This window comes from Aulostomus chinensis, chromosome 8 (assembly GCF_037954235.1).
Source record: "Aulostomus chinensis isolate RoL2024-O1b breed Wild chromosome 8, RoL_Achi_v1.0, whole genome shotgun sequence".
NCBI lineage: Eukaryota > Metazoa > Chordata > Actinopteri > Syngnathiformes > Aulostomidae > Aulostomus > Aulostomus chinensis.
The window spans coordinates 25161163-25176637 of record NC_141327.1 but is presented as its reverse complement, the minus strand read 5'-3'; the positions used below and the strand labels follow the sequence as shown (position 1 = coordinate 25176637).

The 15475-nt window shown below is 42.7% G+C and overlaps 1 protein-coding gene across 3 annotated transcripts; it reads right to left on the bottom strand.

The window, feature by feature from the left end:
- Window positions 1-827: 827 nt before the first annotated feature.
- On the bottom strand, window positions 828-15421 carry arfip1 (ADP-ribosylation factor interacting protein 1 (arfaptin 1)). 3 transcript variants are annotated; one of them, XM_086211906.1, is made up of 10 exons: window positions 14976-15421; window positions 12554-12948; window positions 7640-7741; window positions 7179-7287; window positions 6540-6641; window positions 4690-4802; window positions 4141-4362; window positions 3324-3481; window positions 3022-3196; window positions 828-2924 (listed from the first exon to the last, which is right to left on the bottom strand). In XM_086211906.1, the coding sequence occupies exons 2-10, from the start codon at window positions 12944-12946 to the stop codon at window positions 2769-2771; spliced, it is 1530 nt and encodes a 509-aa protein (XP_086068032.1). In that variant the 5' UTR covers window positions 12947-12948; window positions 14976-15421; the 3' UTR covers window positions 828-2768. The 3 variants fall into 3 exon arrangements, with proteins under 3 accessions (XP_086068032.1, XP_086068033.1, XP_086068034.1); XM_086211907.1 differs by lacking the exon at window positions 6540-6641; XM_086211908.1 differs by lacking the exon at window positions 12554-12948 and having other exon boundaries at window positions 14976-15414.
- Between the last annotated feature and the right edge of the window lie 54 nt (window positions 15422-15475).

Here is a 15475-nt window from a genome sequence, read left to right as displayed (position 1 = left end):
CAGGGGGAAGTACTGGACTTTATAATTTGCTTTCATCTCATGCTTGTCCAACGCAGGTTATCCTCAGGAGGAATTTTATGAATAAAAAAATCGCCTTGTTGCAGGTTTATGCTTTCTTATTGAATTTTTAGGAGACTCAGATATTAATTTTTATGTCCATTTCCTTATTATTTATCCCAATTGCCAGTTTACACAGGTCATGCGGTCCAACGACTATGCAATTAACAGAACTATTTACAATTAAAAAGTACAATGTCTCAATTTTACCCCCCCCCCCAAAAAAAGTAGCCAAAAAGAATCAGCTGTAATTGTAAACATGTCACAATATCTCTCGATAATTCACTGCTGCAACAGGACAGAGTGATAAAAATGAACCTGCTTTGTCATCTCACAACCAGAGATACACAACTATCTCTTAAAGATGGACTCAAATGCAACAAAAATGCACAACTGCGGTGGGTATGTGGTTATAAAACACGCCGCTGGCTGGTGCGGTGAGTGTTCAACTACCAAAAACTTACAAACAGAATTAAACAGCAGCGGCAATTGAGACGTAAAATGTCCCGCAGCACAGAAAATCTCAATGTAAACAGAATCCAAGAAGCAATTCAATAAACTGCTGATGCCTACCTTCAAAGGCACAAGTTCAAAAACCAAAACCAGGATGAGGCACTGGTTAGATACCACCTTTCTTTAGCTGTAGCTCTTTTGTTAGCAACGACAGTTTGGAGTTTTTTTTGTTTTTTTTTACTTGCCTCCTGTTTCTTAGTTGGCCCTCTTGGTGGGGCCTTTTCACACAACTCAGACAAAGAAATGTCTGGAGACGCTTAAAGGAAAGAAACATTTATTTTCCCAAAGAAGTTACATGACATTCAGGATCTTTCAACTCAACATTTGTTAATGTTGCATTGTTACAAAGGTAGAGACACTAGTACATGTTAGCACTAGCGTATCATTCTGTAGGTCTTCAGCAAAGAAGCCAATGGCAGCATTGGTCACGGACTACAGGGTGAAATAGGGAAAGTTACAAATATATATCCATCTATTTCAAGAAAACACACTTTATAGTCGGCCATAAGAAAACTACAAGTCAACAAACAGAGGACGTGACCACTAGTTATAAATACCAGAGTCTAGAACGCCCTCTTTGAAAAATATACCTTTTATAGCCCAAAGAAACAAGCTGTAAGCAGCTCAAGCAGGAGATGCTGGTCTTTCAAATTTACAAAAAAAAGTTTTTAAAGTAATCACATTTTGGTTTATACCACAAATATATCCTTTTTTTTCTTCAAATTCTTCTCAAATGCATACATGTGCATAAATATCTCATTCAACTGCATGTCTCAAATAGTTTATTTTTTTGTGTGGTGTCGCGTTACAACTTCCTCTGGGAGTATGTGAGAATGTTGCGCGTTTGGTCCGTTTCTCCCTGCTTCAAGAGTTGATCCCAAAAATGCAGTGAGAGAGAGAGTGAGACAGGGAGGAAGAGAGCATCTTTTTCATGGTAAAAAAGACCAGATAGTGTGGAGAGAAAGGAAAAAAAAAGGTCAAAGCAAGGCACATTTAGTTACACAAGGCTGGTCCTTCATCTTCTCTGAATTTAAGAGAATCGATCGACACACGTCACATTGTATTCAGACACAAGCCATGAAAGTTGACAAGATGCTGAAACAGTAATAATGATTAAAAGTAGCATCGGGTGAACATAATTGTATTGGGATTATTTTGTCATTATTTAGATTTTTTGACATTTATATTCTTTCCCTGAGCAAGATGAGAAAATGTACATCTCTCTTGTGTTTGTTCAATATGAAGCTGGCGCTAGTTAGCTTTGCTTACTTAGCTTAGCTTCCTGTGAAAAGCCCTTTTCCAAAAGGCTGAACAACAGCGAGCACCACCCAACATCTGGTTTTTCTCCAAAGCCAAAAGTTCAGCCAGTCGGCGTTTGTTTTTTTTCAGCATGTTAAAAGAAAAATCCTGCCCATGTGTCTGGTGGAAAGAGTATTAGAGACAGCTAGCCAGGCTGCTAGGTAGAATTCATTCATTCAGACAGGCTAGGCTAGTCATCTCTAGTCTTAATGCTACGCTAACATGCTCAGGGAAGCCTTATATTTGATGAACAGACAGAAGAGTGATATCGGTGGTCTCATCAAACTCTCAGCAAGGACTCAAATTAGCATTTTCTTTATCCAACTCCTTTACTCAGAGGTTGCAGAAAAAACTGACCAACTACCACATTCAACGAATCTGTTTTTGCCCTGTTTATCGCCACAAGCGTCAAGTCAACATGATGAGAGAATTGTGTGGAATGTTCGTGGCTGGTCAGACTTCTGGAAGGCGCACATCCCAAACTGAATCAACAGCACACAGTATCAAGAGAGAAAACAGCGGTCGTTTTGATCCCATCATCGCCCTTAGAGAGCCAACATGTCTGCCATGCTGGGATACAACATTCATACGCTGGAGTAAAAAAAGGCCATTTACAGTCTCCACGTGTGTTAGCTGCAGTAACTCCTGTCAAACAGATTTGTCAAACAGTATAAAAGTGCATTTCCTATGACTGATGCCAACACAAAAAGACAATGTATGAGATTGTGTTTTTTTTCTTTCCTCATTGTGTTTTTTCCTTATAAAATTTACCATTCTGAGAGTCTGTGTGTGACAGTACAGTTGATGGGGGGGGGGGGGGGGGTGTCCTGTAGTTTCAGTATAATTTGACTTGTCAAAACTCCAAACTGAGCCTGCAGGGCTCCAAAGAGAAGAACTGATTAGTGCTCTTCAAGCCAAGATGGACTCTCCCCACCTGGCATTTTCAACTTGATGTGGAACTGCTTGAGTGTCTGCTCCAGCTGCTGTTGGTTTCCAGCGTAGTACGCCGCTATGGCATTGTGGAACAGGATGAGCTGGTTATGTAAAACCTTCACCTTTTTGGGAGCAAAGGAGAGAAAACACAAGAGAGCCAATGGGCACAACTGAACAGACAGACATGACAGGATGTCAGCACTGCTGCGTCGAGCAAACCTTGTTCTCTTCCAGGAACTTCAGCTTGACAGAGACGCCATTTCGCATCCTCTCGTATTTCTCGCGGTGAATCTGGAACTGCTGCTGGGACTGCTCGATCTTGGGCATGGTGGTGGTGTCTCGTGGTCCCAGATTCAGTTCCTCTAAATCTGTACGGTACGCGTCGTACTCGATCCTTGGAGAGTGTTAATAGTAAAGCAGCATCACAGGTAAGTAGGGAAGTTTTCTTTTTCCCTATTGATCGTTTCACGAGCATAGTGTACTTAAAGTTGGAATACAAAGAAAGTATTTGTGGGCTTTACCTGGCGATTTCATACTGTCTGATGTTCATCATGGTGTCCTCGATCGTTTTGTCTACTAGCGTGTTCACACTAGCAATGAAGAAGTTGATAGCGCCCAGCAGCGTCTCCCCATTTTTGGACAAAAGCTTTTGGGTGTCAGCGTTATAACCAAACTCCTCCTAAAGAAAAGAGTTAAAACACATTTGCGTTTCCTTGCCACATTTCGTTGGACAGAATCACGGCTTCCCATCAACAGGAGATGTGTCTGGGACAAACAGGGATCTTCCTCAGAGATAAATACAGGTTGTTTTTTTTAATGTATTCATGTTTAAACTATTGATGATGAACCATAAATGCGCCATAACAGGTCTTCAGTCACGGCGCTTCTTCGTACAGTTTGAGGAAAAGGGATTTATCCGAGTTTAACAATTACAATTTTCTCCATTACTTAAAAAAGGACATGCAACGAAGATGTGAATGGCAGACAGGCACTACCTAATGATGTGTGAAAGGTATAAAATCTAACATTTATTTCAAAATCCCAACTTCCCGCTCCACTTGGTTCCTCACTCAGAGAAATAACAGCTGCTGGACACTTGAAGCATGCAGCTGAGCATATAAATCACATAATACAACTGGAGTATTCAGAGGAAGTCGCTGCTTTAATAATACATAATGCAGCTCTAAACTTCCTAGCTGCGCTGTAATGTGATGCTTCGATAAAACGGCCTAATGGCAATAAAGAGCAGAGTCTGGCAGGTGGTGCAGAAGTCCACACATAACCAGAACATTCCGATCCAATCCGATGAGACTGGTTAATCGAAGTACGCGGACTCACGTGAAGTTCTGGTGACTTCAGACTGAGGTCAGCAAAGGCGTCACCTAGTTGCCTCTGAGTCTGCATCATCTGGGACAGCTGACTGGCCAGCGTCTGAGCCAGCCGGATCACATTCTGGTACTTTCTCTTGTTGTCGCGGAGGACTTCGATTTGGGCTTCCAGCTCCAGGTCCACGGTTCTTGAGCCCCGACCCAGCTTCTCAGACAAAATCTGCCGGGTGCACTGCAGAGGACAGCCAATTCAATGAAGGTGCATGCTGATGAGATCTAAGAGCAGTTTAAAATCAAGATGCTGACAGAGGGGGGTTTCTACTGAAGTCAGTAGGAGGGAAAGGAAAGTGAATTTGTTAGGGACAATGAGAAAGATAGAGTGGAGCCAAAATACAAAGTCTAAGGAACAATATATGATTCTGGATGTCAGTTTGGGGTATAATTCTCTTTCTTCCAATATCCTTATTAAGTGTGAGAAGATACAGGATGAGACTAAGGCTCAGAGCAGTAGCAGAGTAGAGGAGGGAATTAAAAATAAATCAAGGACAGAGAGGATTACTTTATATGTGTTGATGCTCCACTTTCTCACTAGGTCCAGTTTTTCCATGGCTGGGTTCTTTAAGTCATCTGAAAGGACCAACGCTCCACTCTTTGGCTGTGCTTTCATAGCGCCTGGACAATTAAAAGTTGACTTAGTGATTTAGTTATTGGATTCACAGGCTACAAAGCTGTGGTGAGACTTAGGGCGGGACAAGCGTGGAATATTTAGCAAACAGTGTGATACTCGAGATTAAAAACACACCAAGTTGAGGGTAAAAACAATTAAAAAAAAAAAGATTATTTAAATTAAAATGAGTATTACAATACAACAAGCCATGAGGTACCAGTCACAGAAACAGTAATGAGAAGAGCTGCGTTGTGTTTTGAGCATAGAGGGGAATGCTGAAAGATTTGGAACCCTGAGACTGACAAAAAAAAAAAAGTAGATAAAAGTTAAACAAGCCATAAAAAACACAGCTGAGGACGTGAGTAAACTAGGACTCTGCAAGAGTTTGTCAATTTGGGGGGTCAGTGTGCTCAACGAGGATCAGCAATTACCAGACAGCTACGCAATAAAGTAGAGAAACCAGGGAACCACCAGGGAACCACCAGGGAACCACCAGGGAACCGCCAGCCCCCCCCCCCCCCCCCAAAGTACACCTGACATTAGTCCTCAGCAACAACAGTGAGGAACCCCCTTAAATTCTCTGATTAGCAATGCATAAGAGAATGAAACCACCCAAAGGAGCGCCACAAGCGTGGGGATATGTGGGGTGGTGACTGGTCAGGTTGGCCACTAGGGGGGCCCTTGGTATACCCAGAAACCCCCCAGCCTCCTGACCCACGCCTCTCCATGTACTGAATTACCGTAACTTTTTGACACTTCCTTTTTGTAATAGGAGGGCTTTCCATCCATCCATCGTCATCTTCCGCTTATTCCTACACATAAAGGGGCGCGGGGGGGCTGGAGCCTATCCCAGCATCACGGGCGAGAGGCGGGGTTCACCCTGGACAGGTCGCCAGTCCATCGCAGGGCCAACATAGAGAGACGAACAACCATTCACACTCACGGTCAATTTTAGAGAATCCAATCAGCCTCGTCCACAATTGCATGTTTTTGGACTGTGGGAAGAAGCCGGAGTACCCGGAGAGAACCCACGCAGGCACGGGGAGAACATGGAGACTCCACACAGAAAGATCCCATGCCCGAGCCGGGACTCGAACCCGGAACCTTCTTGCTGTGAGGCCACAGTGCTAACCACTGCACCAGTAATAGGAGGGCTTTGATAAACAAAAAACATCTGAAAATACGAGCAAGTTTTGTTCCTAAAATTGAACGTACAACCTCTCAGGGTTTTTCTGCTTCAGAAAACAGAACACGGACTATCAGGGAACACACTTGACAGTTCTGGCTACAAACCTTTTGTCACTATTCAGGCTCAAGCCACATACGGGATTTTAGCGAGTCTTGTTGACTTGTCTGTTTATCCGTTACCACATTTTCTCAGTTTCAAAGCTCCATTGAGAGACTAGGGGTACCACTGTTTGCCAGGACAAAGTTTGCAAGCAGGAAAACCCACTGACATGGAAGCAGTTTTCTTTTGAAGCCCCAGATAATGCTTAAGCATCAAGCAGTCTAGAAGATCATGAAATCTTGAGATCTAGTTCTAGAGGAAAGGACCCTATGGAGTAAACGCCCATTTTCAGCCATTGCAAAGCAGGGAACTACTTCAACAAGCCCAGGATTGTGCGAAGGGAAGGAGAGGAAGAGAGATTTGATTGTGAACGGAGCAGCACAGCCCGTGGGGACAGGTGTGTTAGTGTTGACCACTCCGCATCATCTTGGTCATATTCCATCGCTCTTGGTACCTTTCTCAGCCTGACTATCACTGGAAGAGCGTGCCAGGCGGCTAGCAACAGCCAAGTTGGGAGCTACAGGTGCCACAGGGGACGTGGGAAGGCTGGTTGACCCTGGGAGATATTCACAGTTATGATTCAGTAGCATGTCAGCATCCTGCCTACAAAAATGAAAGGGGAATTTTCTTATGGATGTTTGTTCCCGCTGTGTGAGTGTGTGTGTGCTTTCTTTTTAATAGTAGCAGCTCTCTGCAAGACTGCGTTACTCAACAAATGCCCACCACAAAACCACAGTAAATAACATGGAAATTAACCATGGCAACGTCGGCTCGCCCCATCCACGGAGAGATTTTTATTTGCATTTCTATCAAGGGCCTGATGATGAAAAGAAAAGGCGGACTACCAGGAAGAGATCAGAGGAAGCTCATTAAATTTAAATAGATGTCTACCTTTACAAATTCAAATGTCTACCTTTCAAATATCACAGAGATTGAAATGTGGAGCTGTGAGAGTACACGGAGAGAAACGCACATTCTTAACACAATGGGACATAAAGCGATGAAATAATGCACAAAAGCAAGACAAAGTTAGTTTTCAAGGTCTCGGTATGTTTCTGACAAGAGGCTTCATCGGTTTAACGGGAGATTTTACCTTTGTATGGTCCTGACTCGATGATGCCTTCTGTGGTTGCAGCAAAGTTACTGGAGGTGATGCAAGACTCGGACAGGTTCAGAGCGCCAGGTCCACTGGGATACGAGTCCTACGAAACAATTACAACAGTGACTTCTCTTGCAGGTTGAGTGGTAGCTAACAGACGGACGGAGTGACCTTTGCTGTGTTTAAGGTTTGAAGAAAACTCATCAGGAACCCAAATTATCTATACCAAGAATAACATGAACCTCTGAAAAAATAAGAAAAGAAAGAAGTAGATTGATACCAGTTTGAATTTATCTAATTTACTCCAGTGACTATCAAGGTCAACCTGTAGGTCAGGTCTCAGGGATGGGATTTTTGTCGTGGAAGGTTGAGGACTTCTTCTAAATATCTCCAAAAATTACACACCTTTCAATCAGACAGACTCTCATCTGAAAAGCCTGTGGGGGTGCCCTTACCCTGCAGAATACTGTCTCAGGGCTCTGATCCAGGTCGCCATTGCTGGTGACCGGGATCTCAGCGGCTGAGCTTCTATGGGACTCCTCAGCCATCGTGGTCTCCTGTAACGATGAAGGTGAAATCAAGAGGGTTATTACTGAACGCTTCCCTTGACGTCTTCACAGAGACATCACAATGAAGAGAGAAGACTGCACGTATGGGACACAGTAGCTGTGGGCTGCCATCTTGTGGACGCTGCGACATGGTGTGCACTACTGACCCTGGATCAGTGGCTGCTAATAATAGCTGTTCAGTGGAAAATGTCACATCATAGCTGACAGGCATCAGTCACAAATATTTGCCATGATAAACATGATTTTGATTGTAATGTACAAAGCGTATTTTAAAATAAGAGTTATTCACCCCACAAGTCCAATTCCTGCAAAAAATATGACTCAGTACAGGTCAGTCCACATTCCTTCCATGATCTATTTTGTCATTTATTTCCTGGACGGGACAGTGAGCTGTGGCGAACTAGAAGTCAGTTAAGTTGCAGCATCACAGCCATTGGGCAACGCATTTTCAACACTCCTGTTGAGCAGAACTGTCTCACAACACAATCAAATCGGAGGGTTACACTCCACTCACTCGCACACCTTTAAATTGCACCTGTCTTGGACTGTGCCACTGAGTTGAAGTGCTTCGTGCCTCATCCCTTAATTTGTGCAAAAAAACAGGGGCATCTAACATTCTCCAGGGCAGCTCCTTACACAGACTGTTGTCACAGAGCCACCGCCATCTTTTGGTTTGTGTTTCCTAGGAAATTCAGGTTTATTAGAAATAATTCCAACCGCATTGAACCCTTTGTGACACGAGTTATTTTTGGCCATTTTGTGGGACGATGAGGAGCATGTCTGGAATTTCCTTTAACCTAAAACGCATCTGCACTGAAAAGAGTTACAATTTTTTTTTTTATATGAAAAATGCGAATGATCTGGCCTCCTCACGTTGTGTGTATGAATTCACGTGACACAGCGGCTTGCGCAGCTGCACACTGACAGCACATGTTGGCTCAAAGTGAGCAACAGGGTGGAGAGGACATTTAGTGGCAGCATCACTTCTGCTCAGGCTATAATAAAGTGGCTGCCTGTAGCTGCAGACTGGATATATTTGTGCTTGTTTTTGCGGCCTATTCACTGTGGACTTGGGAACTAGGACACTTACCCGACTATAATAAAACTCTGCACAGCAGCTCTCAGAGACAAGAGTCAGGTTGGTATGTACGCCATGAATGAAAATATCATGAATAAAATCTACGAATCTGAATGTGTCCATTTGAACTGGGACATCCTTCAGACAATGAGGTTGGCTTGGTTCTAAATTATGCAAATGTCTACCAGATCACCAGGTAACAAGATCTGGGTCAGGCCTAATCTGACAGGCAAGTTTCACTCAGTGAACAAAAAAACAAAACAAAAAAAAAATGTGAGCGTAAATAAAACATATCAAAGACTAGCCAGTGTTTACGTCTGCAAACCAAGCGCAATCCAGGAGTACTGAGAAGATGTACTTGATAAAGGAAGAAAGGAAAGCAGGAAGTAATGTTGGTAGATTTAAAATCCCACCAACATGAAGAGAACAGGAAACCTAAATCAAAATGTGAGGACTGCAGCTGAGGCCACCGCTGATCGCAAAGAACCTCAAGAACATTATCGTACATGGGTCATTTAGAAAAAAACAAATGGTTAATCAATGAAGTATCAAAAATAACCAAATCCCTTCATTACTCCTGGAGTTAACGATCATCCTCTGATACAACAGAAACATGGGATTTTTCTCCCCATAACATTAATAATATTGTGCAACTACATAAAGAAAACATGGTTTTGGGTTTTGCCATGATTCCAACGCTACATCTGATATCCTAAGAGTGTTTATTAGGGGGTGTAAAACGTTACAAACATGGTCAACGATGTTTCCTGTACACCCAACCTGAATACGAGACCATAAAGAAGTCCAAAGTCAATCGCGCCGCACAGAACTGAATCTATTTCCGTGACATATCCACGGCCCTCAGGCAAAATTTAAAGAGCGATTCTCTGATATGTCTGGCAGAGTCAAATAAGATTACAAATCCATGTCTAAATTAGGGACGAGCCCTGGGGCTTCACACAAAATACGCATTTATTGTTTGTCAATTCAGAGGAACTGGAATAGAGTTTTCTCACATACACAAGTATTCCTGAAGCACATTCACATGACGTGACTAAAAAAAGTTTTTGACTAATTTTTTCCAACATTTCAAGCCTGGAAATGGCCGTTTTTAATTTCATCACTGCATAAAATGATTAAAAAGATGCACGTGAGACACATACTTTTGTGCGGCATGTCATGTGACCAACAGATGAATAATTAAAGGACACATGACACCTGAGTGCAATCAGGCAGTTGAAACACTTGAAAGACCTGTCGAACCGCCTCTGGCAGATAAGCATGACAATAAATTGGGGAACAAAGTTTAAATGTGTGGTCTGGCAACGCAGGTTGAGGTCTTTCATTATGTGTGTCAGTAAAAAAAAGAGAGCGGCTGGGAAAAAAACAACACCCCGGATCAGCAGTGTTTATTTGTTTTTTTTCTCTTTGGATTCGCTGCAGTTGTGCCAGAACTACCACTGCATCTCTATCAAATAGTCCTCACATGCTGTTAAATTCATACTGGGACAAACAAAGCAGTGGAGGAAGAAATGTAAGCGTGATCAAAGTTGTCCCAACTGCCATCCATCTGCAAACACTGCGTTAAAAATACTGTCAGCCTACCGAGAGTTATAGTGTAGGGAGGGTACGTCAGAGTTGGCCATTCCCATCACTTCAGTACACAGGATAAGAGGCTAACATGATGGGAACAATGGGTTCATTTAGCTGCGCTAGACTGAAGGAAAGAACCACATCATGATTATCTTGCCTCTGAAACATGGAGGAACATGACATACTCTCCTGCAGAATGTCGCAGTTGAGCTTCAAATAATGGAAACTGCCTCTTACGGGAAGACCTACAAAATTCTGCATGGCATTTTTTTAGTCTTTGGGGTCGAATCGTGAAGAGGGTTTAAAAAAAAAAAAAAAAAGGAGCAAAAATTCTTGGAATCTGACGTGTAATACTGGCAGACGACCCAAGATAGAATGTAAATCAACAGCCTAAGGAGTCAGAAATTTGGGACTGCCTGAGAAAGTGCAGTCAGGAGTCCAAATCCATCTCACTTACCCGGCCACGTGACTGACAGCGTGGAGACCTCAGTGTGTTCACTCACTTACGTTGATGGGAACATTGTGAGAAAACCTCACACACTCTTTTTTTTACTTACACAAGTTCGGTTCCTGCTCGACAAGGAATATGTGTGTGTAGAGTAAAGCACTTATTGACAAGAGGGAGAAGCACGTCATCGTATATTATGTAACGAAAGACACCAAAGTCAAACCCCTCTCAACAGTCAGTTCCAGATCATCTGGTATTAATAGAGAGCAGACTTGATCATCCCAAACCGATCAGGGACACCACAGAGTAGAGCTGCACCATATGACCGCAATCCTCATTGGTCATTTCATATCCAGATGTCACGGCCAGGGATGTACAATATATGCTGGTATTTTACAGCTAATGTAGCCGCTATTTACAAATGTCAACATTATCTGTGTGAAAGCAAGTTTATACGTTTACTGACACACTGAAAAACACATGTAAACACTGGGAATGTGACAAAATAATGTTTTACGTCCAAAACATTTGGGAAAAGCCCATACATCATTGAGCAGTTGTTGCTTCTTCATCACCGACGATGATGATGAGCTAAGAGGAGGAGGTCCGAGTCGCGCTGGGCAGCAGGGCTGCAGGATTTTGAAGAAATATCTAACTGCTGACAACTGACTTGTTGACAACTCTGCAGCAACAGCATATTTACATTAAAATGGTAATTTGGAGCCCCCCCAAAAAATAGCAAATATTGGGCCTTCTTGTGTTTAAAAATGCATTTTGTCATAATATTGTGATTTGTTATTAATTGTATTTATGTTGTTATTATTTGTTATTAATTTGGATAAAATGTGCAGCCATCAGCCGTGTTGCCCAGCAGTCCAACACTGATAGATTGTAAAAATGATCAATTTCTACCAAAGATGAATCAATATTATTCTGCATTCCTATTTTATATATATATATATATATATTTATATCACTATATAGATAGCACATTTTTGGTAAATTTACTCAATATTTTATATAAAATGATTACATATGCTTATGTCAATCTTGAATAGGTATATTATCAGCAAAAAGTGCTTTGCTTGCTTTTATGTTTTTACTTTTATCTAATTAATTGATGCAATCTTTAACTCAAACATGAAAGAAAATATAAAATATGTAAATACAAGATATATCAAAAAGTTGTGGGTCAACATCTATACCGCATGGAGAAACTACACACATCCCCGAAATAACAAAAGTACTGCCATAAAGACCAGGATTGACACAAATTGGAATAAAAAATATGATAAAAATGCTCGTTATCGTCATATGGCACAGCTCTACAAGAGGAACACACCTGTGACAAGCAAGAATGCCACGAATGCACCTAGAGCCACACTTCCACCAGCTCTACTTCTAAAACATCTAGCAAAGCTGGAACTAAAAACAAAAAGGAGAAACAATCAGCGGACAGCCGCGTCCTGAGTTCATGTTGTTGATCATATCAAGCAAAGCTTCGCAAGAAAACTCAATCAGTCAAGAAAATTATTGTGTAATGGTAGGAAAGAGGGCGGCGCCGCCACCACCACCACCATAGGCCACAGCAAGTCAAGATCAAAACAGCAACATGAACAGGAGCGCAAAAGGAAAAGCACGAGGAGAGAGGTCAGGCAGCCCAAGTGAAGGTAAATATCACCTTTGGTTGAGTGGTAGAATCTCCACCTTCCTCGGATGTTTCAGGGGTTTCAATGTGGCGTTTTGTCTCGTGCTCCTCATTGTCTACACTGCCAGGCCTGCGTGCAGCGTCACCATCCCTACCCGCCAGCCCCCTCTCCTTAGGAGTGCCCTCATCTTCCTCCAGAACATCCACCTCATGGTTTTCTGAATTTTCTTCTGCACTGTCAATCTCAATGTCATACAGCACATCATCCCTGATCACACTGTGGCCTACATCCCCATCCTCCTCCTCCTCTTCCATACCCTCACTCAAACTCTCCTCTGCTTCTTCAGCCTCCTTACAATCCATCTGAGGGTCCTCAGCTGAGGTCTTCCCCGATTCAGCCTCAAGACTACCTTGAGTGTCAGACATACCTGAAAACAAACAGACAGGAGAATATGAATAGGTCCGACAAAAGCTGGCTGGCTGCTCGTAGTTCGCGACCGAGCGCGCCTCACTGAATGTGTCTCATGAAGTACCAGAGCTGAAACACAGAACCATGCATCCGTTTTGCAGGCGATGTTTAAAATGCCTTCTGCTTTTTAAGATTTGAATAGAGCTACAAATAACCGTGTGTGTGTGTGTGTGTGTGTGTGTGTGTGTGTAGGGAAATATGCTCCTTCTCCATCCTCCCTGAAGCCAAACAAGAAGACAGATACCTCTTTCCTTTCTTTGTTTGGGAGATCAGACCCACAGACACTGGCTGAACGCTAGTTAGCTTAGCCCAATGAATTGTACATAGTGGGAAGTGTTAGCGTACCTCAGTCAAACATCGTCAAAAGAAATAATAATGATTACTTCTGGACAGCCCAAGACAGTGGACATTGTGTGTCTGAGCCAGAGGTCAGAGAGGAGAACCGACAGGTTTGCAAAGCAGAGGTATGCTAACCCACCCATCCAGTGCCATTCATTATGCAACGCTAACTAGCAGTAACTCTGCTAGTAGCATATCTATATTCTTGTCCGGTTCTGGGGAAGATTGCAAATAAGAGTATTAATGAAAAAGTTGAGGTGTTCTCTTGATATGTATTCTGCCGAGGTTTTTTTCTCCTAATCTTTTGGTTCATGAAAAGTAAGGATATCATGACAAATGTCACAAAATATAAGATGACATGACATAAAATCCAGAATCCAGTGAGATTCACAATTCAATAAAGCAAATAAAAGCTATAAACCCAACTTTAGATGCTATGTGTCATCACTCTAGTCAGGCTGAATCGCGGAAAGCGCTACAATTTTTTTTTTTTTGCAGCAGCAGTTGTAATTTGCAGTAACGCCCATTAGGAAGATCATAACAAGACTTTAAAATGATGCGGCATAAAAAGACAGGTCGACTAAAAACATCAGCTCTTATCTCGCTGGAGCAATTATTGCTTTATATGCATCTGTTGGCGAGGGAATGTCTCACGCACTCCCAAGGTTTTCATCCCAGCAGGGAATTAAAACCCATTAAGTTTTGGCTTCCCGGTGCCAGTTCTACTGAACTTTGGAAGAGATAATTGAATGTAACTTTATCAGCAGATCATTTTGTTTCCCTCTTGTGCATTCTGTTGACATTATTTTCTTTTATTTTGTTGCAGCATCCAGAGTCAGACCACCGAGGCCACAATTTAAGGTCACCGGGGGTGAGATGCTAAGGGATGATACGTTGTGATGGGATGATGTCAGTGGGGACAGAAACCCAAATGAGATGGCAAACATAAATGTAGACACAAGACATTAGAGGTGTGGAGTCAGATGGGTCAAGGGCCTGAGATGATGCTGTGTGACATCACCTGAATGTCATGGATCAAACAGAACTTAAGGTCAGATCAGATTCAGAGCCCTTTGACCAAAGTCAGACATTTTTTCATTGAAGATGTGTGTGTGTGTGTGTGTGTGTGTGTGTGTGTGTGTGTGTGTGTGTGTGTGTGTTCGTTGGCGCCCCACAAAAATCACAATAAACTTGTAATCAGCTGCCCGTCAGCCGGCGGACACCTTATGTTTAACAAAGTTACCTGTTGCATTGGTCTCGAAGGTGGTCACGTACCAGCGGTTTTAAAGCCAGAAGAATGAAAAAAAAGACACATTCATGTGATGCTTAAACCGGGGGGGGGGGGGGGGGGCAGTTGCAAAGTATTATTACTGCAGCGTTGAGATCTTAACAAAACTCATCCCTGCGGTCAGTCAGTTAGCATACGACTGTCCACTACTCGGGTTGACGTGAACGCATCGATTGTTGACGTGTTTGTTAGCTTAACTGCAGGTATCGTATCTGAGCTAACGTCACCCCCAAACTGAGAACCTCACTCGAGGCACACCAAACGGTTCATGTTACTAAACTATTTTTTTGTTTTTTGCTATGAACATAACTCAAAGCCAAAGGAAGAGAAAAAAAGGGTCGCTATCAAAACTATTTTACCTGTCTGTGGCCGTGGCTAACTATTTAGCTGCTAGCCGCTGAAGGAGTGAAGTGAATTCCTTGGTGTGGTGCCTGGCCAGGCGCCAGGCGTCTTCTTGAGAGGCGATGTGGCGATAGTTGCCGTTAATGCAAATGCTGCATATGAACAACAGGTATCAATTTAGCATCGGCGTCCAGCGACTCCAATAAGCCTCCTAGAACTGGCTGCTTGAATCCCGGAAAGACCGACTCTCAATGCGGGCCCACGGCTGTCAGCTGGTAGAGATATCATTGGTTAGATGCGCTCTCCCCCTGCTGTTAAAACTTTCCATCTGCACTTTGTGTCCGAAAACTAAAATGTGTAATAAAAAAAACCCTCTCTTAAAATGGAAAAAAAAAAAACATGCAAACACATTTAAGGTAAAATGTTCTAGTCTTGCCATATAGTGCCACTGTTGCTCGCCGCATTCCACAACTTTGTCCCTTTAATTTGCTGCGGTCCGGTATAACACAACGAAATC

What these genes read in the sequence shown, in the direction of transcription:
- arfip1 (XM_086211906.1), bottom strand. Translation starts at nt 12,946, where the DNA reads ATGTCTGACACTCAAGGTAGTCTTGAGGCTGAATCGGGGAAGACCTCA. An exon ending in CTGAGACAGTATTCTGCAGG is followed by an intron (nt 7,288 to 7,639) that starts GTAAGGGCACCC and finishes ATTGTTTCGTAG; the next exon opens with GACTCGTATCCCAGTGGACC. An exon ending in TGAAGTCACCAGAACTTCAC is followed by an intron (nt 3,482 to 4,140) that starts GTGAGTCCGCGT and finishes TCTTTTCTTTAG; the next exon opens with GAGGAGTTTGGTTATAACGC.